Source organism: Artemia franciscana, chromosome 18, assembly GCF_032884065.1.
Source record: "Artemia franciscana chromosome 18, ASM3288406v1, whole genome shotgun sequence".
NCBI lineage: Eukaryota > Metazoa > Arthropoda > Branchiopoda > Anostraca > Artemiidae > Artemia > Artemia franciscana.
In genome coordinates this window covers 33,521,067-33,543,528 of record NC_088880.1, presented here as the reverse complement: position 1 = coordinate 33,543,528, position 22,462 = coordinate 33,521,067, and the positions used below count along the sequence as shown (strand labels likewise).

Here is a 22,462-nt window from a genome sequence, read left to right as displayed (position 1 = left end):
CATGGGCAAGCAACACAGGTAGTTTAATTCACTCCAACATTATGTAAACTGGATAAAAAAAGGAGTTGAAATTAAGTGTGTGATTAAAAAAAGGAATAGGCATGTTTATTCAATGAGATACCTGTGGTTAATTCTTCTCGGCGAGCTTATTTGTATTTGGTTCTATCGATGTTAATGATAGTCGAAGATCACCCCTTTTCACAATGTCAAGTCTATTGCGATTTTTTGATAAAATTTGAGAAACACAACTAAATCCAGCTTCAACAAGATAAGATGTAGGAAAAGCAATAACGTAGAACTGTGCTTTATCCCAGAGCAAAGGGTACTTTGTAGCAGCATCATTTATGTTCCATATATTGTACTTGGCGATCTTTGAATTTTGCATGCATTATTTCATCACTTTGTATTTCGTTGAGGGGCTCTTACAAAGATATGTCTATTTCGACAACATTAACTTCGAAAGGAATTGAAACCCAAATGTATATCCATCCGAAGTAGGTCGCAAACCCGAGTTTGCATATCTTCATGTATATTTTACAAATATTCAACATATAATGCAAGATCTTCATCTTGCCAATCGCTGTTAACACAGGCCAAACAAGGAAACTGTTCAAATGCACAACGCCTCATATTATTCTTATACAGCTGTAGTTTTCTTAGGAAAAGCAGCAATAGCACTTTTACTAGATATCAGATAAGAATTGTTTTCTTAGAGCTGTTTATTAAGTGAATTAGATTTTTCAAATATATCTGATAAGTAAAACACATCACATTTATTTGCAAGCAGTTTTGCTACAAGTCGTGTATCAGCAAGAAAGGAAACAATAGAATCCCAAAGTGCAATGAAACGCTTAAGACAATTCCCCTTTGATAGCCATCTCACCTCTGTATGTAATTAAATAAAAAAACAAGTTTTTTTTCAACTTAAAGTAAGGAGCGACATTCAAACTTAAAATGAACAGAAATTACTTCGTATATGAAAGGGGCTGCTTCCTCATCAACGCCCCGCTCTTTACGCTAAAGTTTGATTCTTTCTATAAACTCTTCCTTTTAAAACAGTAAAAGCTGTTCCTTTAAAAACTTTAGCGTAAAGAGCGGGGTGTTGATGAGGAAGCAGCCCCTTTCAGAAAAGAATTAATTTCTGTTCGTTTTAAGTTTTAATGTCGCTCCGTACTTTCAGTTGAAAAAACTTGTTTTTTTATTTAATTTCTGAACGTTTTTGAATCAATGCATGTTTTGATTTTGGCTCTCCGCAGAGGAATAATTAAAACAAAATTTGCATATTTATTGTTTTTTGGCTAAATGGCTTTCTCATAATTTTGATCGAATGATTTTGAGAAAAAAAGAGCGGGGGAGGAAGCCTAGTTGCCCTCCAATTTTTGGTTTATTAAAAAGGCAACTAGAACTTTTAATTTTTTACGAATCTTTTTATTAGTAAAAGATATACGTACTTATAAATTAGCTTACGTAAAGAACTTTTTATTCTCATGTTTTTATTACATATATCGCTCCTTACTTGATGTCGCTCCTTACTTGATGTTAAGAAACTTGTTTTTTATTTGATTTCTGAACGTTTTTGAATTAATGCTTGTTTCGATTTTGGCTCAGCGGACATGAATAATCAAAACGAAATTTGCACGTTAATTTTTTTTTGCCAAACAGCTTTCTCATAGTTTTGATGGGACGATTTTGATAAAACGAAGGGGTGAGGGAGGAGGCCTGGTAGCCCTCCAATTTTCGGTTACTTAAAAATGCAACTAGAATTTTTAATTTTTAACGAACGTTTTTGTTAGTAATAAATATCCGTAACTTACAAATTAACTTACGTAATGAACTTCTATATTTTTGTATTTTTATTACGTATATGAGGGGGCCCGCCCCCTCATCAATATATCTTTCTTTACACTAGAGCTTGAATTTTGTCCCAATGCTTTAAGAATGAGCCCTGAATCACAAAGGCCGTAGAATAAATAGTTGAAATTAGTAAAAATACTTTAGCGTAAACAGCAATGCATTGTGGAGAAGACGAGCCCCCTTATATACGTTATATTTTCTATTCGTTTTAAGTTTTAATGCTGCTCATTACTTCCAGTTGAAAAAAAAATTATTTAGTTTCCCATTGTTTTTTTAAAATAATGATAAAAAATCCTGCGCCCCCTCCATGGAAATTCTCTTCCCTCATGATAAATTCCTCCATGGCAAGATCCTCCCATGTAACCCCCTCCACCTCAAACGCAAAGAAGTCCCCCTGAAAACGTCTGTACACTTCATAATAACCATTACTGTATATAAACAATGGTCAAAGTTTCTAACTTGCAGCCCCTCCCCCGGCGACTTTGGGGGATGAAGTCGTCCCCAAAGACAAAGTTATTAGGTTTTCGACTAAGCTGAACAGAATGGCTATCTCAAAATTTTTATCTGGTGACTTTGGAGAAAAAATGTGCGTGGCAGGGGGCCTAGATGCCTTCCAGTTTTTTGGTCACTTAAAAAGGGCACTAAAAATTTTAATTTTCGTTAGGATGAACCCTCTTGCGACATTCTAGGATCATAGGGTCGATACGGTCAACCCTGGGAAAAAAACAAAAAAAACATAAAAACAAACAAAAATCCGTGATGTCTTCTGGCAAAAAATACAAATTCCACATTTCTGTAAATAGGAGCTTGAAACTTCTACAGTAGGGTTCTCTGATGCGCTGAATCTAATGGTGTGATTCTTTAAGATTCTGTGACTTTTAGGGGGTGTTTCCCCCTATTTTCTAAAATAAGGCAAATTCTCTCAGGCTCATAACTTTTGATGGGTAAAACTAAGCTTGATGAAACTTATATATTTAAAATCAGCATTAAAATACAATTCTTTTGATGCAACTATTGGTAGTAAAATTCTGTTTTTTTAGAGTTTCGGTTACTATTGAGTCGGGTCGCTCCTTCCTACAGTTCGTTACCACGAACCGTTTGATTACTACCTAGACAAGTGAAGCTGTCCACCTGATTGATATTTTCGCTACCAAAAGTCACCTTTTAATCTTCACTTATGCCTAGCCATAGAGACTTGGTCTTCTTAACACTAATTTCAAACCTATTCTAAGCACCATGAACTCGCAAAACCTCTAAAACTTCACTCATTTTGCTCACACTCCCATCTAGGATGCTGAAATCATCTGCATAATCCTGCAAATCCTGGAAAAAGTCCAGGAAAGTGACCATTACTAAATAGTCGCTTTTTTGTGATCTCACAATAACATTTTATATTTATATTGCAATAACATAACAATAACAATAACATATAACAATAAAATTTATATAATAACAGTGTTTCAAATAGGCTTCGTTCCTTTTGTTTATGTTTTTTTCATGATCTTTTACTTCTGATAATTTCCTTTTAATAGGTTGACAGGACCTTAAAATCGATAATAGTTAATCTTTGTTATGCTTCCTTGCATTTGTTGGCATTTTTCCATTTCCTATCACTTACTATTTGTTCCTCAGGGAACTTAAACAAGAGGCGGTCCGACTACAAATTTATGATTGGGAAAACTGTTCTTTCCCGTCAGTTGAACCACTTCAAGATATAGAAATAAACCTTTTTTACGACTGGGAGAGAGAGGTAATTTAGAATGAGATGAAAAACTAAAGACAGAACTGTACGTTTTGGGTTCCTGTCAAATTTGTCGCAAGAGTTCTTACGTGAATCCAGAGGTTCTACCAAACAAAAATAGAGACATAATCGAAAAAACGAAAGCGTACAGCAAAATAACGACGTTGATGCAGGGGCGTCACTAGTCAAAACGTTTGAGAGGGGCTAATAGATTTTGGAAAGGTGCTAGCCATTTTTGCTGACTGTTATGGGGGATATTGCTGTTAAAATTACTTCCTTTTTATTAACCGAGACAAATCTTCATTGATTGATTTTACATTATTTATTTCCATCAGTCTTTTTTCCCAAAAAATAGCCACTAAAACAGCGATGCTTCGCGGCGTCACAACTTTACACACATTTGTATTTCAACCACCCCCCCAGCGAAAGTAAAACAGTTCAAAATAGGGATGATACCTTTTTATTGACAGTGAAATATAAAATTATTTAACTGGATATTTCGAACACATATACAGTGTTCATCATCAGCAGTAAAGCAGTAAAAGTTTTACTGCTGATGATGAACACTGTATATGTGTTCGAAATATCCAGCTAAATAATTTTATATTTCACTGTCAATAAAAAGGTATCATCCCTATTTTGAACTGTTTTACTTTCGTCATGGAAAGGCAGTGTGGTCTTCGAAGTTATCTACACCCCCCCCAGCTGTAAACACTGGGGGTGAGTTGTCTCCCATACCATCCTAAACGGTTCAGCCTTGCGCAGATATGCAACAAATATGCAACACAAAGGCTACATGGGCTGTAAAGAAGAAATTACTGACCTGCAATTCTTAAAAAAAAAAATGCATGCTTTTATTTCATTTATTTAATTCTTGTGACGCATTTTTGCAGGCCAGACCCATTATTTCTGGAGAGAAAGATAATCTCTCCCCTATAAAAGTCAATTCCTAAAGTTGGTAAAAAAAATTTATTTTATATTTTATTTTGGCCTCACTCCACTTACTCCACCTGAAATACCCTCATTAAAGATGCTGTTGTTTTTTTTATTGATGAAATAGTGGTTCATTTTTTGTTTGTTCTGTATCAATGAGGATTGTTAAATTTTGTTTATATGTCTTGCCCAGTAGTCGAGCTTGTCTTTCCATTTGGGCAAGTTGAAGATTTTGATTAATAAGAATTTTTGAATAAATGAATCTGAATATAAACCACTTTAATTAATTCTTCAGGTGAACTAATGGAGGGCGACACATATAGATGGACAAAGAAGCAAGATTTCTAAGAGGACAAATAACTCCACCTTTTAAAATCTGCTCTATTTTTTTGTGATAAATATTAGATCAATAAAAGAAGGAACATTTTCGAGTCGCTGAATCCTTACAAGTCTGTGTAGCTTTTTTCCCCTTTCACCCAGTTAGACACATCAGAGGCAACGCTCTAACGCTAACTGTGGTAAAGATTGTGCCAGGGGTTACTCCCCTCCCACAAAATTCCCCCTGGAAACTCCCCAGGAAAATTCCTCCGCGGAAAATTCCCCCTACGGAAAATCTCCCCCCTGAGGAAAATTTTTCCCTGAGAAAAATTCTTACCTGCGAAAAATTTTCCCCTGAAAATTTCCCCGAGAAAATTCACCCAAACAGGAAATCCTCTTCCGCAGAAACCCATTTTTGGTTTAATGGAGTTCTTTATTTTTCTTTGAATAACTTTTTCTGTGGAGAAAGTTTTTCTAATTAATGGAGAATAGAGGGCATACACCTTTCTCTCCCAAAACTTCTCCGGACTCTTCCAGCATTTCTTCTGTGCAAATGACATAGTTCATATCGGCAATTCAAAGTTTAATAATGGTTTGCTATATATTCATCGTTCAACATAGAAAGAAAATTGAAAGTTTTAATTTCACGTTCAAATAAAGGTGATTTTTATAATCACCGTGATGTAAATAGCGACGAAGACCACACTACCTTTCCATATCAAAAGAACACAACTTAGAAACAATAGGGAAACTTTATTTTCAAGGCAGTGGAATTCAATTCAGTGAATATTTCGGCCCTATGTGCAAGGACCGTCTTCAGCACAACACCAGAAAACTATATTTATATAAAACCTTACATTGAATAGTGAAAATTAAAACTGAAAATGCTTTTAAAAACTTTTTGAAACAGCCCTATCATCCTTACTTCAACAAAGCTCAACAATGCTAGGGCTGTTTTAAAAAGTTTTTAAAAAAACATATGTTATATATATATATATATATATATATATATATATATATATATATATATATATATATATATATATATACTACTACTACTACTAATAATAATAACTCACTGCAGCACCAAGCCACCTGAGGCCAACACAGCTACGCACGCTCCTCCTCCAACCTAATCTATTTAAAGCCTCCCTCTTTACACCCTCCCAGGAAGTTCCCATTTCCTTTAAATCTTTATTTATGACATCCTCCCAACCAAGACAAGGACGACCTGCTTTCCGTGTAGCCCCAGATGGTTGGCCAAAAAGGACAATCTTCGGTAATCTGTCATCCTTCATCCGTAGAACGTGGCCTAGCCATCTCAACCTTTCTTTCATTATAGCCCCAGAAAGCGGGATTGAACCACACTTTTCGTACAACCTACTGTTTGAATTACGGTCAGTCAGCCGGGTACCCAGAACAATCCGTAGGCAATTTCTCTGGAAAACATCTAGTAAATTTTCATCTGCTTTTCGGAGTGCCCATGCTTCAGAGCCATATTTGACCACTGTCATCACTGTAGCTTCCAATATTCTAATCTTGGTTTGTAGACTTATCTTTCTATTCTTCCAAACTTTTTTTTAGCTGTGAAAAAACACCCTGAGCTTTAGCTATTCTACTTTTAACATCTTCACTGCTCCCACCATCTTTACTAATAATACTACCAAGGTAACTGAAGCTCCCAACCTGATCAATCTTTTCGTTACCTAATGTCACCTGTTCATCTTCACTTATTCCTGGCCTTAGTGACTTAGTCTTCTTAACATTAATTTTCAAGCCTATTTTAGCACCCTGAACTCGTAAAACCTCTAAAAATTCATTCATTTTGCTCACACTTTCATTTAATATGCTTAAATCATCAGCATAATCTAAGTCCAGGAGCGTTCTTCCTCCCCATTTGATTCCATGGTCTCCAATTGCCTTTCCTGTGCTCCTTAAGACGAAGTCCATCAAAATGATCCATATAAAGGGGGATAGAACACAACCCTGCTTAACTCCTGATTTAATACAAAACCAGTAGCTAACCTCATTTCCTACCTTAACCGCAGCAGTATTATTCTCGTACATAGCGCAAATCACTTTAATGTATTTTTCTGGTATACCATATAACGATAAGACCTTTGTTAACGCTGTCCTATCAACAGAATCGAAAGCTTGCTCATAATCGATGAAACTAAGGACCAAAGGTGTTTGACAACGAAAGGGACTTCTCAATTATTAACCTAAGAGTGAAAACATGGTAGACACATCCTCTACCTTTTCTAAAACCGCATTGTTCTTCTCTTAAAACTTTGTCTACAGCATGTCTCAGTCTAAAAAGTATCATATTACTCAGTAATTTGCTACCTACAGAGACCAGACTAATGCCTCGATAATTACGACACTCACTCTTGTCACCTTTCTTATACAGTGGTTTAATTAAGGTTTTCCTAAAATCATTGGGTACTTCCCCTTTTTCAAAAATCATGTTCATAATCTTCAGTAGCTTATTCCTAACCTCAGAGCCACCATATTTAAGGAACTCATTAATCATACTATAAGCACCTGGGGACTTATTATTTTTTAATCCTTCTAGTACTGTCGCTAATTCTTCCTCACTAAACAAATCTTCCTTCACATCCAAGGTATCACAAACATTTTCATTTTCATCTATATCTTTTCCTGCAACTGTATCTCGGTTTAGAACATTCTCAAAATGTTCCACCCATCTTTCTTTAACTTTTTCCTTATCACTAATTGTGGCCCCATTTCTATCTTTAACTGGGACTAGTCCGGATTGGCTACTCCCTTTCAATTTATTAACATGCCAGCATAATATTTTACTATTATGCCGTCTAGCCACATCTTCCAGATCCTCAGCAATTTTATCCATCGCCTCCACTTCACATCTCCTTAGTTCATATTTTAATGCTTTCTCCACTTTCTTTACATTCCTTTTGTTTTCATACGACATATCACTCAGATAATTCTTATACAAACCCCTTCTACTCTCTATTAAACCTAAAGCTTTTTCACTAATATTCCTAGTTGCAGTCTTAGCACTCTTCCCTAGGACACCATCAGCAACTTCACAAATTGTTTTTCTGAAATTATTCCATCCATCGTCCACGTTGTCAAATTTTAAACCCTCAAGTTTAGTACTCAACTGTTCCTGGAATTTTTTTCTCAAATTTTCATCCTGAAGTCTACCAACATCATAACTTTCCGGGAGGTAGTTACCCTTCCGAAATTTCAGCTTTAAATTAACCTTAGACACTACAAGATGGTGATCTTTACTTTTAACATCAATAACGGCACTCCTATACACCCTAGTATCTTGTATTGATCCTGCTAGTCTTCTGTTTACAATAACATAATCAATAAGGTTTACTGTCTTACCATCACGTGAATACCATGTCAACTCATGGACCATTTTGTGACCAAACACCGTATTGGTTATAACTAGGTTGTTATACCTACAAAATTACAAAAGCCAATAGCCATTACTGTCTTCTTTTCCTACACCAAATTTACCTAGGCTAGGATACCATCTATCCCTATTTCTACCAACCTGGGCATTAAAATCTCCTAGCAAAAACACCATATTTCTACCTGGTACCCTGTCTATTTGCTCCTGTAACTGTAAGTAAAATTCATCTGAGTCACTAGTATCTCCATCAGTTGGTTCAATGGGGGCATATACTACTATAACTGATACCCTAAACTTTTTAGTCATAAAATGAGCAATTAGTATTCTATTATTAATACCTTCCCCGCCTAAACAAGACTTAGCAGCTTCCTTATTCATCATGAGCCGCACTCGCTGTCTATGTACCCCATCCTTCCTGCCTGAGTAAATAAATTCTATGTCACCTAATTTCATGCTTCCTACCCCTGGGATATGAGTTTCTGAAACTCCTAATAAATCCAGTTCAAACCGTCTGAATTCGTCAGTTAAAATGTCGATATATATATATATATATATATATATATATATATATATATATATATATATTGGTTGTGCTGAAGATGGCCCTTAGACATAGGGCCGAAATGTTCCCTGAATTGAATTCCACTGTCTTGAAAATTTTCCCTTTTGTTCCTACTAGTACCCCATTTCTACTAGTGCCAACTAGTACCCCATTGTAGACATCAGTTTTGTTGCTGTACGCCTTCATATGGAAACATGAATTTCATCTCCTTAAAATCAACTTCAACATTAATAAAATTTAAGTTTAAATTTTACGTCCAAATAAAAGTGATTTTCATAATCACCTTGATCAATTACCCTGTTCTAGACATCAATTTTGTTGTTGTGCACCTTTATAAGGAAACACGAATTTACATCCTCAAGACAACCAAAAAAAAACATATTTGTGATACAGCTAGATGCGCAAACTTTGCATATTTGGAATCAGCGTATTTTTCTGAGTCGGATAGTCAAAGAAGCATTTATCTTGCAATTTGTTCCGGGCAAAACCGTCCCCTTCCTAGACTACATGGGAGTACCCACGTTTCCTCCAGAAAATTCTCCCCGCATAACCCCCCTCCGTGGAAAATTAACCCCAATTCCCCACTGGGAAATTTCCCCACACGTGAAATTGAGCAGCCACAGAGAAATTAAAAAATTGACACTTCAAAATATCGATCAGATGTCCTAAAGAGTATTAAAAGGACCAGCTATCAAAACTAGTTTTAGGACAGGGGCTGGTTAGTCTCCAATCACTTTTGACTTATAAAAATGGGACTAGAACTCTCACTTTCCAATCGCATGAGTATCCTCTGACTTTTCTACGACTATGAGGGGGGGGATAGGGATAAGAAAGTGGTAGCCCTGTTTTAGGCCCGTTTATCACACGCGTCCCGGCCTAATGTATTTTGTTTTTCATTCCGGATCAATTCGCGTGGGAATTGTGGTCACGGAGAATTCAGAAGGCGCTCATTCGTTTGGAAACTGAAATCCCTATAGCCCATTTTAATGGTACCCATCATTTCGTCCCATAACCCTCTTGATATCAGATCATATTTGTGTAAAAGTAACTTTGCTTAAAATTTTGAAAAGATTCAGTAATTATTGCTTCTGGGACGACAAGAATACCTCAGCTTCTGGAGCAATTAAATAAAAAAAAACTAGTTTTTTCAACTGAGAGTAAGGAGCAACAGTAAAACTTAATAACGAACAGAAATTATTCCGTATATGAGGGGGCCACCCTCTTCTCAGTACCTAGCTCTTTACGCTTTAGTTTGATTTTTGTTCCAGTTATTTAAGAATGACTCCTGAATCACAAAGGCCGTTTAATTAGAATAATAAGCTCTTTTAAAAGTTATAAAAGAAATTAAGCGAAAAGAGTAGGGTATTGAGGAGAAGGAGACCCTACTCCCTCATAAACGTAATAGTTTCTGTTCGTTTTAAGTTTTAATGTTGCTCCTTAATTTCAGTTGAAAAACTCGTTTTTTACTTAATTTCTGATCCTTTTTAAAATAATGGTAAGAAATCCGGCTCCCCCTCCATGGAAAATTCCCTTCCCCCACGAAAAGTTCCACCATGAAAAGATCCTCCCACATACCCCCTGAAAAACATTCCCCTGAAAGTTTATAGCTTGTAGCCTTTCGCTCAGGGACTGTGGGGGGTCAAGTCATTCTCAAAGACATAGCTATGAGATTTTTCGACTGTGCTTGAAAAATGGCATCTCAAAATTTTGATCAGGTGACTTTGGGAAAATTTGAGTATGGGAGGGGGGCTAGCTGCCCTCCAATATTTTTGGTCACTTAAAAAGGGTACTAGAACTTTTGATTTCCGATCAAATGAGCCCTCTATAGATTCCCTACGATTGCTGGTTTGATACGATCGCCCCTGAGGAAAACAAACAAACCAAAAAAACAAAAAACAAACAAATAAACAGGCATCCGTGATCTTTCTTCTGGCAAAGAAAAAAAAATTCCACATTTTTATACATAACAGCTTGAAACCTCTACAGTAGGGTGCTCTGGTATGTTGAATCTGATGGTGTCATTTTCATTAAGAGCGCTTAACCCTTTGGAAGTGTTTCCCCCTTTTTTCAAAAATTAGGCGATTTTTTCAGGTTCGTAACTTTTGACGAGTAACATTAAATTTGATGAATTTTACATCGAAATTTGATTCTTCGGATGTATCTATTGTTATCTAGACTCTGTTTCTTAGTGTTCCAGTTACTATTGAGCCGCATCGCTCCTTACTTACAGCTCGTTACCACGAACGGTTTGATGATTGTAAATTGTCCAAATTTTCAGTTGTTTACAAATAGGTTTTATTATGGGGAAAGGGGTGTATGTTTGATTTCGGAAATTTGGCTCAGAACTTTCAAGGATCCTTCCCTCTACCAAAAGAAGCATATTTTGTGGCAAGGAGAGTGGGTTTTAGGGGGCCCTGAAATGGACCAAAAATTTCTGGTTCCGATCAGTTTGAAATTTGCAGCCTCAAGTTTTTGGGCCAGAAGGATTCTAATATACGAAAAAAATATTAGGGGACGGGCCCAGAAATTGGGATAAAAAAGGACCAAAAACTGTTTTGTCCCATAGAATCAAAGCTAATATTTATCTCCTTAGGATAATGGAAAGTGATCTTGGGATAAAAATTGGCTCCCGGAAAATAGGGCCAAAATGGGACATTAATTTTTTTTTCTGAACGGATTAAAGCATGAAAGTTCAAGTCCCTGAACCAAACAACGAAAATGCTCAAAAAGTTTTTGGAGACCTTAGCCCTCTAAAATTGGGGCCCTAAAACAATCCAAATTTTTTCCCTGATCGGCTTGTACCTTATATTCTTAAGTCTTTTGGTCATGAGAACCCCAACACACAAAACGAATCAAAAGTAAAACTTAAGGCCTCAAAATCCTTTGTGGTCAGAGCATGGACACCCGAAATATAGGGCCAGAAAATGGTTAAAAATTTTTTTTTCGATTGGCTTGAAACTTTAAAGTGGGAGTCTAAGTACACACAGAATGATTGACTCAATTGTCCCACAAAGTACAGCAAGAGACAACCTAGAAAATGAACCTAGTTACACTGTTCATTGATTACTGTTCTTTCATTCAGACTTCGCGGTAGTCTATATAAAAAAACTAAGGCCTTCTACTGCCTCAATATTATGCAAGTTGATCATATGATTTCGTATGAGATGACACGACAACACAATAAGCCCTATAAATACATTTATCTGTAATGTGTCTTTAGTTGCTATTCCTCTGACATTCCATTAAAATCTAAGCGTGATGAATTGCTTTAGAAACAATCTTTGACCAAGATTCCTACATTAAAATTCAGACAAATAGAGAAAGTGAACTTATGAATCCACCTGCAAAGATAATTCTGCTAGAATATGGTGCAGAAATGTATCATAATCATAGCCCAATCAAGGCTGGAGCAATTGGTCAGAAACATTCGCCTTCTCATTTCCAGATATTGTACCCTCAAAAACATCTGCTACTTTTTTCTTGACTTGGATAATATTTTGAAAATATAAAATAAACGTCCTCATCGATCCGTGTTGGAGTGGTCGTCCATGGAAGTTAATCATAATGGAAAATATTCACTTGACATTTTCCCAACCAATGCTCTAGTAATTAGGAAATGGCGCTAAAATACTACTGTGGGAGATACAGGTTCAATCAATTGTACTAGAAATAATTTTGAAAAGGATGGTCCACGAAATATGTGGTCCATTGAACTTTTTACTGTATCAAAAATTCTGGAGGAGACTGCACTGATGACCTGTCGACTGCGAGACACAAAAAACGATGAGGTTTTTTTTTTTTTTGGGGGGGGGGGGGTTCTATGGCAATTAATGGCAAAAAGCTGAAGACATTGGCTTTAATCAAATTAAAAATGTGTTGAAAACTCGAAAGCAGGGAGGTGAGAATCAGTTAGTGGTTAGCTGGCTTCGATACAACACCGAATTTGATTCTTGGATAGCAGCTGAAGACTCCTGAAGTTGATCTCGTCGACTGCATTTCCAAGAATACATCTGATGTTCTAAGAAAGAGGTAGACTTACGATCATAGGCAGCGCAATAGCACTGCCTAAGTAAAGAGCGATGTGGGCACAACTTATTTTTGGTACTTCGTATCAAAGGAGTTGTTGTAGAAACTTCAAAAAGGCCTCATTCGACTAAAAATTGAAAAGGCTAGTGCCCTTTTAATAGTCAAAAGTGATTGGAGGGCAACTAACCCCCTCCCACACCCACCATTTAAAGCCCTCAGGGCAATGGTTGTAAGTTATTCCCTTGGGACATATAAGGTTTATATGGAAAGCATGATCGCATAAACTTCGGAGGGGGCTCATTGGACTGGTAATCAGAAGTTCTAGCGTTCTTTTTAAGATAGAAAGTGATTGAAGGGTGGATACCCCCCCTACAACCTCAAATTTTCCCGAAATGTATCTGATTGAAAATTTGAGATGGTCATATGTTGTCGTAGAAACTTCAAGAAAGGGACATTCGATTGGAAAATGAAAGACATAGTGCCCTTTTTATTGATCAAAAGTGATTGGAGGGCAACAAGCCCTCCCCCGCCCATCAATTCCCAAAACACAACAAATCAAGATTTTGAGATTGCCATTTTGTTCAGCGTAGTTGAAAGGTCTGAAAATTATGTCTTTGACAGTCCCCATACCTTCTCGAGACCAGAAAATAATTTGTACTTTATATACTGATATTTATTCCTTAAAGTTTTAATGATTTTTTTTTTACTTATTAAAGTTAAAAAGCTAAAAATTTTTAAAAAACGTCAATTTTTAAGAGTCAAAAATGAATGGAGGGACGTCAGCCCCCCCCCACAAGCCGATCCTTCCCCAAAACATATCCGATTGAAATTTTAAGAGGGCCATTTTGTTAAGCATTGTCGAAAGTTCCAGTATTGGGGATGTCAACCTCCCAACAGCCCTCAGGACAAACGCTGTAATTAGGTAATTTGTTCATTGTTTACACATAGTATATGTTATTGAGAAAGGTATGCATTTTTGAACTTTACTTTCCAAAAAGACGAAGGGTGTTCAGGTAAGCCTTTCAGAGAATGTTGGGGGAAGTACTGAATTAAAGCAAAAAACGGTATGTCTATGCGGATTGTAATAAGGGTGCAACACAGGAATAACTGAGTATATTATTTTGGAAAATTCAGGAATGATAAGGGAGATGATAAAAAAGTCAAAATTTGTATGCTATCAATACTACTAAATCTACCAACATTACATTTAAAGGTTATAAAAATACTGCTTCAGCATTCTAGCTGTTTAGCTGAAACTATTCTAAATCCATCATCGGATTTACTTGTTTATGTGAAAAGACCATTTGCACACCAAGGTTATATCCTATCACCGTCTTGAAGTAGAAACATTTTCTGTTCAGAAGTTTAGAACCTAACAAAGACTCGGTCTTATAAAGAATAAATAATAATAAATAAAAAAATGTCTATGTTCATATTACCTGAACAATTGTTTTGGGTCATGAAACTATTCTTAATAGATCCATTTTGACTTTTTGAACATCTTTTCTCTCTTGCAAAATTACCGCAAACTCACCGTTATGGAGTTATTATATATTTGCACATTAGGGGAGAGGAAGCATAGCATTTATTAAATACAGCAATGGTTAGTTTTCGTATTTAATATATGCTATACTTTACCCCCCCCCCCCCTGATGTGCAAATATATAGCCCAAATTTGTTTCTAAACTATTACAGATTCGCGATTTCAAATATCCGATCAACGAAAACGGAAATGATTGCAATTCTATGTGTAAATACAGGATATTTGGGCCAGAATAACTCCATAACGGTGAGTTTGCGGTAGTTTTGCAAGAAAGAAAATATGTTCAGAAAGTCAAAATGCATCTATTAACAATAGTTTCATGTTAATGTCAAACAAGGAAAAGATGGACACACTGGGTTCAGAAGGAACAGTAGTTATGCTTTTTTGAGAATTTAATGTTTTTTTAACATTTTGTGTGTTCACATTTTTTAACATTTTGTGTGTTCACATTTTTTAACATTTTGTATCACATTTTTATTCATTCTTGTGGTCTTAAATCTTAAAAAGATTACGATAATATGAAAACACAAAACATTATTGACAACATCGATATAAATGATCCATTTAAATATGTTTTGTATATTTAAACACAAAAGAAAAGTGGAACTATTCGGTTTTAAAGCGATGAATCAATCAAGCAAAAAAGAATATTTCGATGCTTCGGACTGTAATCAAGCCAGTGTGAAAGAGAAGGCAGGACGTCCGCAAATGGAGCGAGAGGAGGTCATGGATTTCGGAAAGAGGGGAACAACAGCCTCCGAGGGAAACAGAAAACAAATTAAAAAGTACATAAAAATGGCAAGTTTAGAATCATTCCTATTTAAGTCTTGGTAAAAACAAAGCTCCACGTAAACAATGGTTGGAAACCACTACATCAGGGGCCCCAATAGACAAAACTGTAGAAAAGAGGGAAGAGACCTTTTTTTTATTTTTTTTTCTAATGAACAAACGTATATAAACAAACGTATTTTTTTAATTTAGGTTGGTAATATTGTTGGTTACTTGTGTCTTATAACCACCACACTCAAGTTCTGTCGCGAAGTGAAGTTTGGTTAATGCTAAAGAAATACAAAATAAGATGAAAATATAATACTTTATAAAAAAATTATAAAAACTAAAACAAAGAATTATGGATGGGGGGGGGCACCCAGACAGTGTTATATTAAATACGTAACCTAAACTAACCTAACCAAAATACCAACTAAATATTTAACTATAATATAGCTAAAATGCAGTTTATCACCGAGCCGAAGCTAATATTGTCTGGTGCAAAGACCATGAAAACCGGTTATTGTCTCATGTTCACGATTCAAGATCTTGAGTGTGGTGGCTATAAGACATAAGTAACTGTTGTTGTTTTTCAGTTTTTCAATGAAGATACGAGAAAAGGGTGCTTTCAAAATCTAAGAAGGGAGGGAGAATCTAGAGAAGAAATTGGACTCAACCCCTCCCTTTAAACTGTTGTCCTAGCACTACCCTACAAACTGAAGACCGAGCAGAATAGCATTCAATAATCTTCCAGACCATTTTCGCCATGGAGAGGTGAAGACAAGTGTCTGTCCTCAGACAAACACAACCCCCCTCCCAAGTGTATATCTTGAAATGCCACTTGTTACGCTGAGGATTTCACATGTCCGCTACACCACGCTTCTTCGTGCCACGTAAGGCACAGTCACTTCCCGGGAATCAATTCAGACACAAATGGCACCTTTTGTACACATTCTTTGAAAGTGGGAAAACCCCCCAGACTTTTGAAGAAAAGAAACTTTTGACTGTAATTGAATAGCTAGCTGGCTTCTAGGGGTAAAATATTCAGTTCCCTGCTTGGAGCAGGACCACGCGTTTTCCCCTCACCTGGCACCTGAAGTTCAGATACGTGGGATCTTTATAAGCTCCTCACAAACACGGCCAGAGATTCAGCGGTGTGAATATTACTATGTTCCTCAAAATAAGACCCAAGGTCTTTGAAAATAAGCAACAAATAGAATTCGAAACGACATTGTACCGAGAAAAAAGTGAAACTTTATTACGGCGTAATTAGTATCTATGCCTTCTCAGACTACACGTGATAGATGATCGTTAACTTGCCTAGGATCAACACAAAATTAATTCACACATGCGTACATGGATTCGCATATATATCATATATTTCTTTCGAAACTCGTATTCGTAAGATACGACGACACTAATGGTAATTCAGTGAGTCAAAGATCCCCCTGGAGTTTTAGAAGGAAAAACAGATGTGAATCACAAATTATACCCTCGCAAAACGTTTCTCGCGTGCACAAAGTGGGAGGTGCCGCATGGACAGGAAAAATGTCCAAGGCCAACCCGTGAGTACCGGCATTTCGGGAATATATGGTACTTGTGCATTATTCAGAACACACTCAATAAATGAAGTTCGGTTCTTTCGTGTAAAGCTAATGAAATAAACAAAATATAATGAAAATATAATACTTTATTAGGAAAATTGTCAAACTTTTAGTCTTATTCAGTCTTTATTCAATCCCATTCTCCATTTCAAATCCATGTTCAGACACTATCTTCTATCACTACGCGCAGCAAACTAAATTGAGTTTTGTCTTTATGGCTATGAAACCGGATTTTCTCAGCAAAATTCTTGAGTGTGTTCTGAATCGAATTGAATCAATTGAATAATGAACAAAAACAAAATATACAATTAAAATGTACCTGCATCGTAGTTTGTTTCACGAAAGAACCTAACTTCACTTATTGAGTGTGTTCTGAGTAATATATATATATATATATATATATATATATATATATATATATATATATATATATATATATATATATATATATATATATATATATATATATATATATATATATATATATATATATATAGTGTTTATATAACCATAAGTTTTTATAAAGTCTTTAGTAAAATTCCCTTATATTATTTTTTTATTGTTATCTCACCTAATTATGACCATGTAGGTGGGTTTTAAATAAACAAACTAATTAATCAATTCATTAAGTCTCTTACGATACTGTGTTTAGCAGGAATAAAGTCAATCCAGGGACAATTAAATCATCGCTTCCAATATTCCATCTTGTTCCAAAAATCACTAACCCTGGCATAGCTGTTCACTTTCACTTTTTGTGAGACCACAGATTACACTGAGATTTCGAAAAAACCTGCCAAAAAGCATGCGGTCTCACAAGCTCTACAAAACCGCTCAATACTTGAGGCATCTACAAATTTTTTAAGTTCTTTGCGCGCAATCTCGTTATTTCCTCGGAGACAGAAAACGATATAAATTTAACTTCTCTAAGAAGATACCTCTTATCTCTTGATATTCTTGTCAATTTTAATATTTATTTATAAATCATTATCAGAAGAAGAAAAACAAGAACTAATGTGGAATGCGGACTTTTTCCGGACATAACGACTTGAGCAAATTTCTGGTTATATCTATTTAAATATGTTTTGTAAAGGATTGATTGGAGTCTTATTATTTTTTATTATTTAATTGTTATTGCTATTTGTTTATATTCTACCAATTCTTTTAGTTATGTTATAATCTTTTTTTTCTATTCTTTTTCTTCTTCAAATTAATGTTAAGTAGACTCGTGTGTATCCCCCTCGTTTAAAGGCAACGCTAGGATTAATACTGTATATTCATTACGTGTTTATATATATATATATATATATATATATATATATATATATATATATATATATATATATATATATATATATATATATATATATATGTTGTCAATTTTAATTTTTATTTATAAATCATTATCAGAAGAAGAAAAACGAGAACTAATGTGGAATGTGGACTTTTTCCGAACACTAAAATAAAACTTGAGTTGAATGTGTTTTTGTAATGGATTGATTGGAGTCTATTTTTTTTTATTTAATTGTTATTACTGTTTGTTTTTATTCTATCAATCCTTTTAGTTATTTTATAATCCTTTTTTTCTATTCTTTTTCTCCTTCAGATTAATGTTAAGTTGACTTGTATGTATCCCCCTCCTTTAAAGGCAACGCTGGGATTAATACTGTATATTCATTGCGTGTTTAATTCTTTATGAATAAATTATACCTGACCAAACAGCCTTCCTCGTTGAAATAGAAGAAAGAATTAATAGAAAAAAAAATATTCAAACTCAGGATTAAACAGTTGTCCTTTGCCAAGACGGAGTGTCTGTATTTTTCAAATTCCGAGGAAGTCTTAAAGTAATCACTTCATTTTCATTTTTGGAACAGAGAAGTAAACGAAAATACTGTTTCATTAATAAGTTCCTCAAGTTCCATTTTCTTTCCATCTTCCGTACTCTTTTTGACTGGGTTTATATTCCCAGTATCTCCGTACTAGTTTCTAGTAGGCACATATAGAGACAAAGGGTCTAACAACACAACACCCTCCTATCGTAAATTATTCCAAATATTTTGGCACTTCTTAATCAAATTATCAAATTTTTTTGCATTATATCTCTCCTCCCCCTCCCCCCCCCAAAAAAAAGAAAAAGAAATATTGTGTATGTGCTGATATATGCCCTACCTAATATTCTTCTAATATGTTTCTCTGACAATCAATTATAATGAAATATACCAAAGTAAGATAAAAATATCATATTTTAGAAACAAGTTTGGGCTATATATTTTGACGTTAAGAGGAGGGGAGTAAAATAAAGCGGGTCTGCATACCTAATCTGGTAAGTTCAAAATTATTCTGCATATTATGTAGTAAGACTTGTTTTCTAACTTCACATCGCCCAAATACTTTATCCCCCCCCCTAATGTGCAAATATATGCCCCAATTATATATTTTCCACCTATTCTGTCACTTCTCTGTCTTGTCTCAAGCAAAGCTAAAAGAAACTAACGAAAATACCGGTTCTATAATGCGTCAATGAATGAACAACTTGAGCGATAGGGCGTTTATCAAACGAAACAAGTACCGTGTCTGATATTAAGATACGGAAAACTGGTAAAACTTGTTTTACTCCTGTATGCAGCTGGTGCAACCTGCAAAAACAGGCTTACAGAAGATCAAAAATTCTGATAGCGCAATTAAACTTGTCGTATTAAAATTAGGAATGAATCATCCTTAATTCAAGATCAGCGTTTTGCAGAGATTCTTGATTTTGGCAAAGGACAGCCGAAAAATCTATTTATTATAAAATTACAAAATTAGTATTGCTTTAATAACTAAAAAAAATAATTGCTTTTTAGTCCGTCTTAATTTTATCGAGGAGCTTTTGACCGTAAATAAGATTTTTTTATTGGATTCTTTGTTTTAGTTTTTTCATCCATTTCGCTGAGGATTACTATAAGTCATGGGGCGGAAATATTCGCCCACATTCTATTTTAATGACCAACTTCGGAAAAGGTAGTCATTCCAAATGACTCTTTGTTTTTCGTACAATGGAAAGATTATGTGATCTTTGTCGCTAATTATGAAAACAAAACAATAGATTGTGAAAAACATCTATAAAACGAGGCTTTTGGTCAATAAAAAACACCGCAAATATTTCGCTAACAAGGCGCCAGCAAGGAAAAAAAAGCTGAAAAAAAAACATACAATAAACTGTTTATCGTTGTATTCAAGCAACGATGAACGAATACATTGCAGACTTAAAAAATAAGAAAACAGTTATATCTAATATATTATTATTCATAGAAAAGTAACTCGTAACTGTATATTTGAACTTTTATAATTGGTTTTCTTTTGTATTCTTGGGGCTTTATCCATTTTATTATTGTTTTTTGTAATGCCTTTTTATTTTCATTAGGATTTTACTAAGAATATCAATTAAGGGCCACCCCTAGGTTTTGAAAAATCTTTGCTTTTTGCGTTTCCTTTAAAAGATGGGCAAAAATGCAATCGTCCCACCCCCCTCGATTTTGGAAAACACTTTTTGTATCTTCGTTTATTTAAACAAAAAACATACTTCCCCTGATCCCTCATAATTTTACCTTCTGTTTCTTTTCTAAATGAGCGTGTTTTTTTTTTTTTTTTTATCAGTTTCTCAAAATAATTTAAGCCATCGGCTACATAGGCGGTCACTATATATAAAAATACCTTGAAAAGCTTTGATCTAAAATATAAACTATTCGATTAAAGAAATTATTTTTTAAGCACCTTGCTAATATTTATCTACCGTTACGAGAAAGATACTAGCATGCCTCCAAGGGTTTTCATACACTTTCAGGAGTTACTTCGAAGTTTTCGTCATATATTACGGAGTGTACCCGCAAACTCCATGAATTGCTATATATTTGGAATTTAACAGAAAAACGAAGTTGTATGGTTTTATTTGAAAATTAATTAAAAAAAATTTTCCCAAAAAGAAGTTTTCTAAAGAAAAGTAAAGGCCATATTAAATTTAAGATTTCAAGAAATAGAAACCTATAATAACTGTAACACAAAACAACCAGAATGTACTAATAAAGAAAAAATGAAACCCAAAACGAACAGAAATTAACTAAACAATCATAGCAAAAAAAAAACATACAACAGGTAGGAAGTTTATACGACCACTCCTTACATAAAAAGCCTTAGGCTTATACTGCTCCACGGCATAATTTAAAACACTTCCCCTGGTCTCTGGGGGGTTCTGTTGACCCCGGAGTTTGTTGAAATATTAAAAAAAATGGCTAGCTCAAAGTTTGTGTCAGATGGATTTAGGAAAAAAGCTAGGAGGGGGGGGGGGCTATCTGCACTCGGACCTTATTTTACGCTTAAAAAGTGAACTAGAACTTTCAGTTTCCAATCAAATGAGCCCACTCTGAAGTTTATACGAGCATCCCTTTCATAGGAACAATGTGTGCTCCATGGAAATAACTTACAACGCCTGCCCCCCCCGCCCCGGGGGGTTATGTCGACACCGGATATTTTATTATATGAAATTCTTTGTTACAGGAAATAAAAAAATAAACAATAATAATAAAACACTGGAGCCGAATGGCCTTTACTATAGGCAACGCTATAGCGTTGCCTCTGAAAATGGCTTTGGAAATTCTCTGCGCTAAGAGGGTGGCACCAAGTCGGGGGAGCGGAAGGGTATTGGAGGGCCTGGAAATGGGCTAAATTTTTCATGTCTGATGAGTTTTAAACTTACAGCTTGGACCAAGAAAAACCTAATGTACAAAAGATTGCTTAAGAGAAAGTTCCCCTTAAAGGATCAAAGTCTTTGTTTCGATCGGCCCGAACCTGAAGTCTTTGCGCTAAGTCCTCTGGCTAAACAAAGCTGATACTTGTATGGTATAGCCCCAATCACCTATGTTGTTCATCCATTGACGCATTTTAGAACCGTTCTTTTTTTTCGTTAGTTTCTTTCAGCTTAGCACGAGACAAGACAAAGAAAAGTGACAGAATAGATGGGAAATATATAATTTGGGCTATATATTTGAAAATTAGGGGAGGGGGGGTAAAGTATTTGGATAGTGTGAAGATAGAAAACAGTTCATACTTCATAATATACAGAATAAATGTACCTATTTACACCCACCCTTAATGTGTAAATAAATAGCCTAAATCTGTTTCTAAAGTAGTATATTTCTATCATACTTAGGTATATTTCATTAGAGCTGAAGGTCAGAGACACAGCTTCTATCTAGATTAAATAAAAAAAAAACAAGTTCTTTTTTTTGCTGAAAGTTCTGTTCGTTTTAAGTTTTAATGTCGCTCCTTACTTTCAGTTAAAACAAAACTTGTTTTTTTATTTAATTTCTGAACGTTTTTGAATTAATGCATATTTTGATTTTGGCTCTCCGCACATAAATAATTAAAACGAAATTTTTATATTAATTTTTTTTTGGCTAAATGGCTTTCTCATAGCTTTAATAGGAAGATTTTGAGAAAAAAGGAGCGGGGGAGGAGGCCTAGTTAGCCTCCAATTTTTTTGATTACTTAAAACGGTAACTAAAACTTTATATTTTTTACGAACATTTTCATTAGTAAAAAATATACGTAACTTACGACTTAATTTACGTAACGAACTTCTGTACTCGTATCTTTTTATTACGTATATGAGGGGGTTCACCCCCTCGTCAATACCTCGCTCTTTACACTAAAGCTTAAATTTTGTCCCAAT

At 35.0% G+C, this 22,462-nt stretch overlaps 1 protein-coding gene across 5 annotated transcripts in view; it reads right to left on the bottom strand.

The window, feature by feature from the left end:
• Nucleotides 1-22,462, bottom strand: part of LOC136038898 (diacylglycerol lipase-alpha-like) — a 127,528-nt gene that overhangs the window by 96,380 nt on the left and 8,686 nt on the right. For 2 of the 5 annotated variants that reach the window (XM_065722376.1, XM_065722373.1), the window contains exon 1: nucleotides 17,397-17,647. The exons of 1 other annotated variant lie outside the window; for it this stretch is intronic. In XM_065722376.1, coding sequence (XP_065578448.1) covers nucleotides 17,397-17,491 — 95 coding nt within the window. In that variant the 5' untranslated portion in view covers nucleotides 17,492-17,647. Of the gene's footprint in view, nucleotides 1-17,396; nucleotides 17,648-22,462 lie in introns of those variants that run through there. 2 more of the 5 variants (XM_065722374.1, XM_065722378.1) reach the window with 2 other exon arrangements.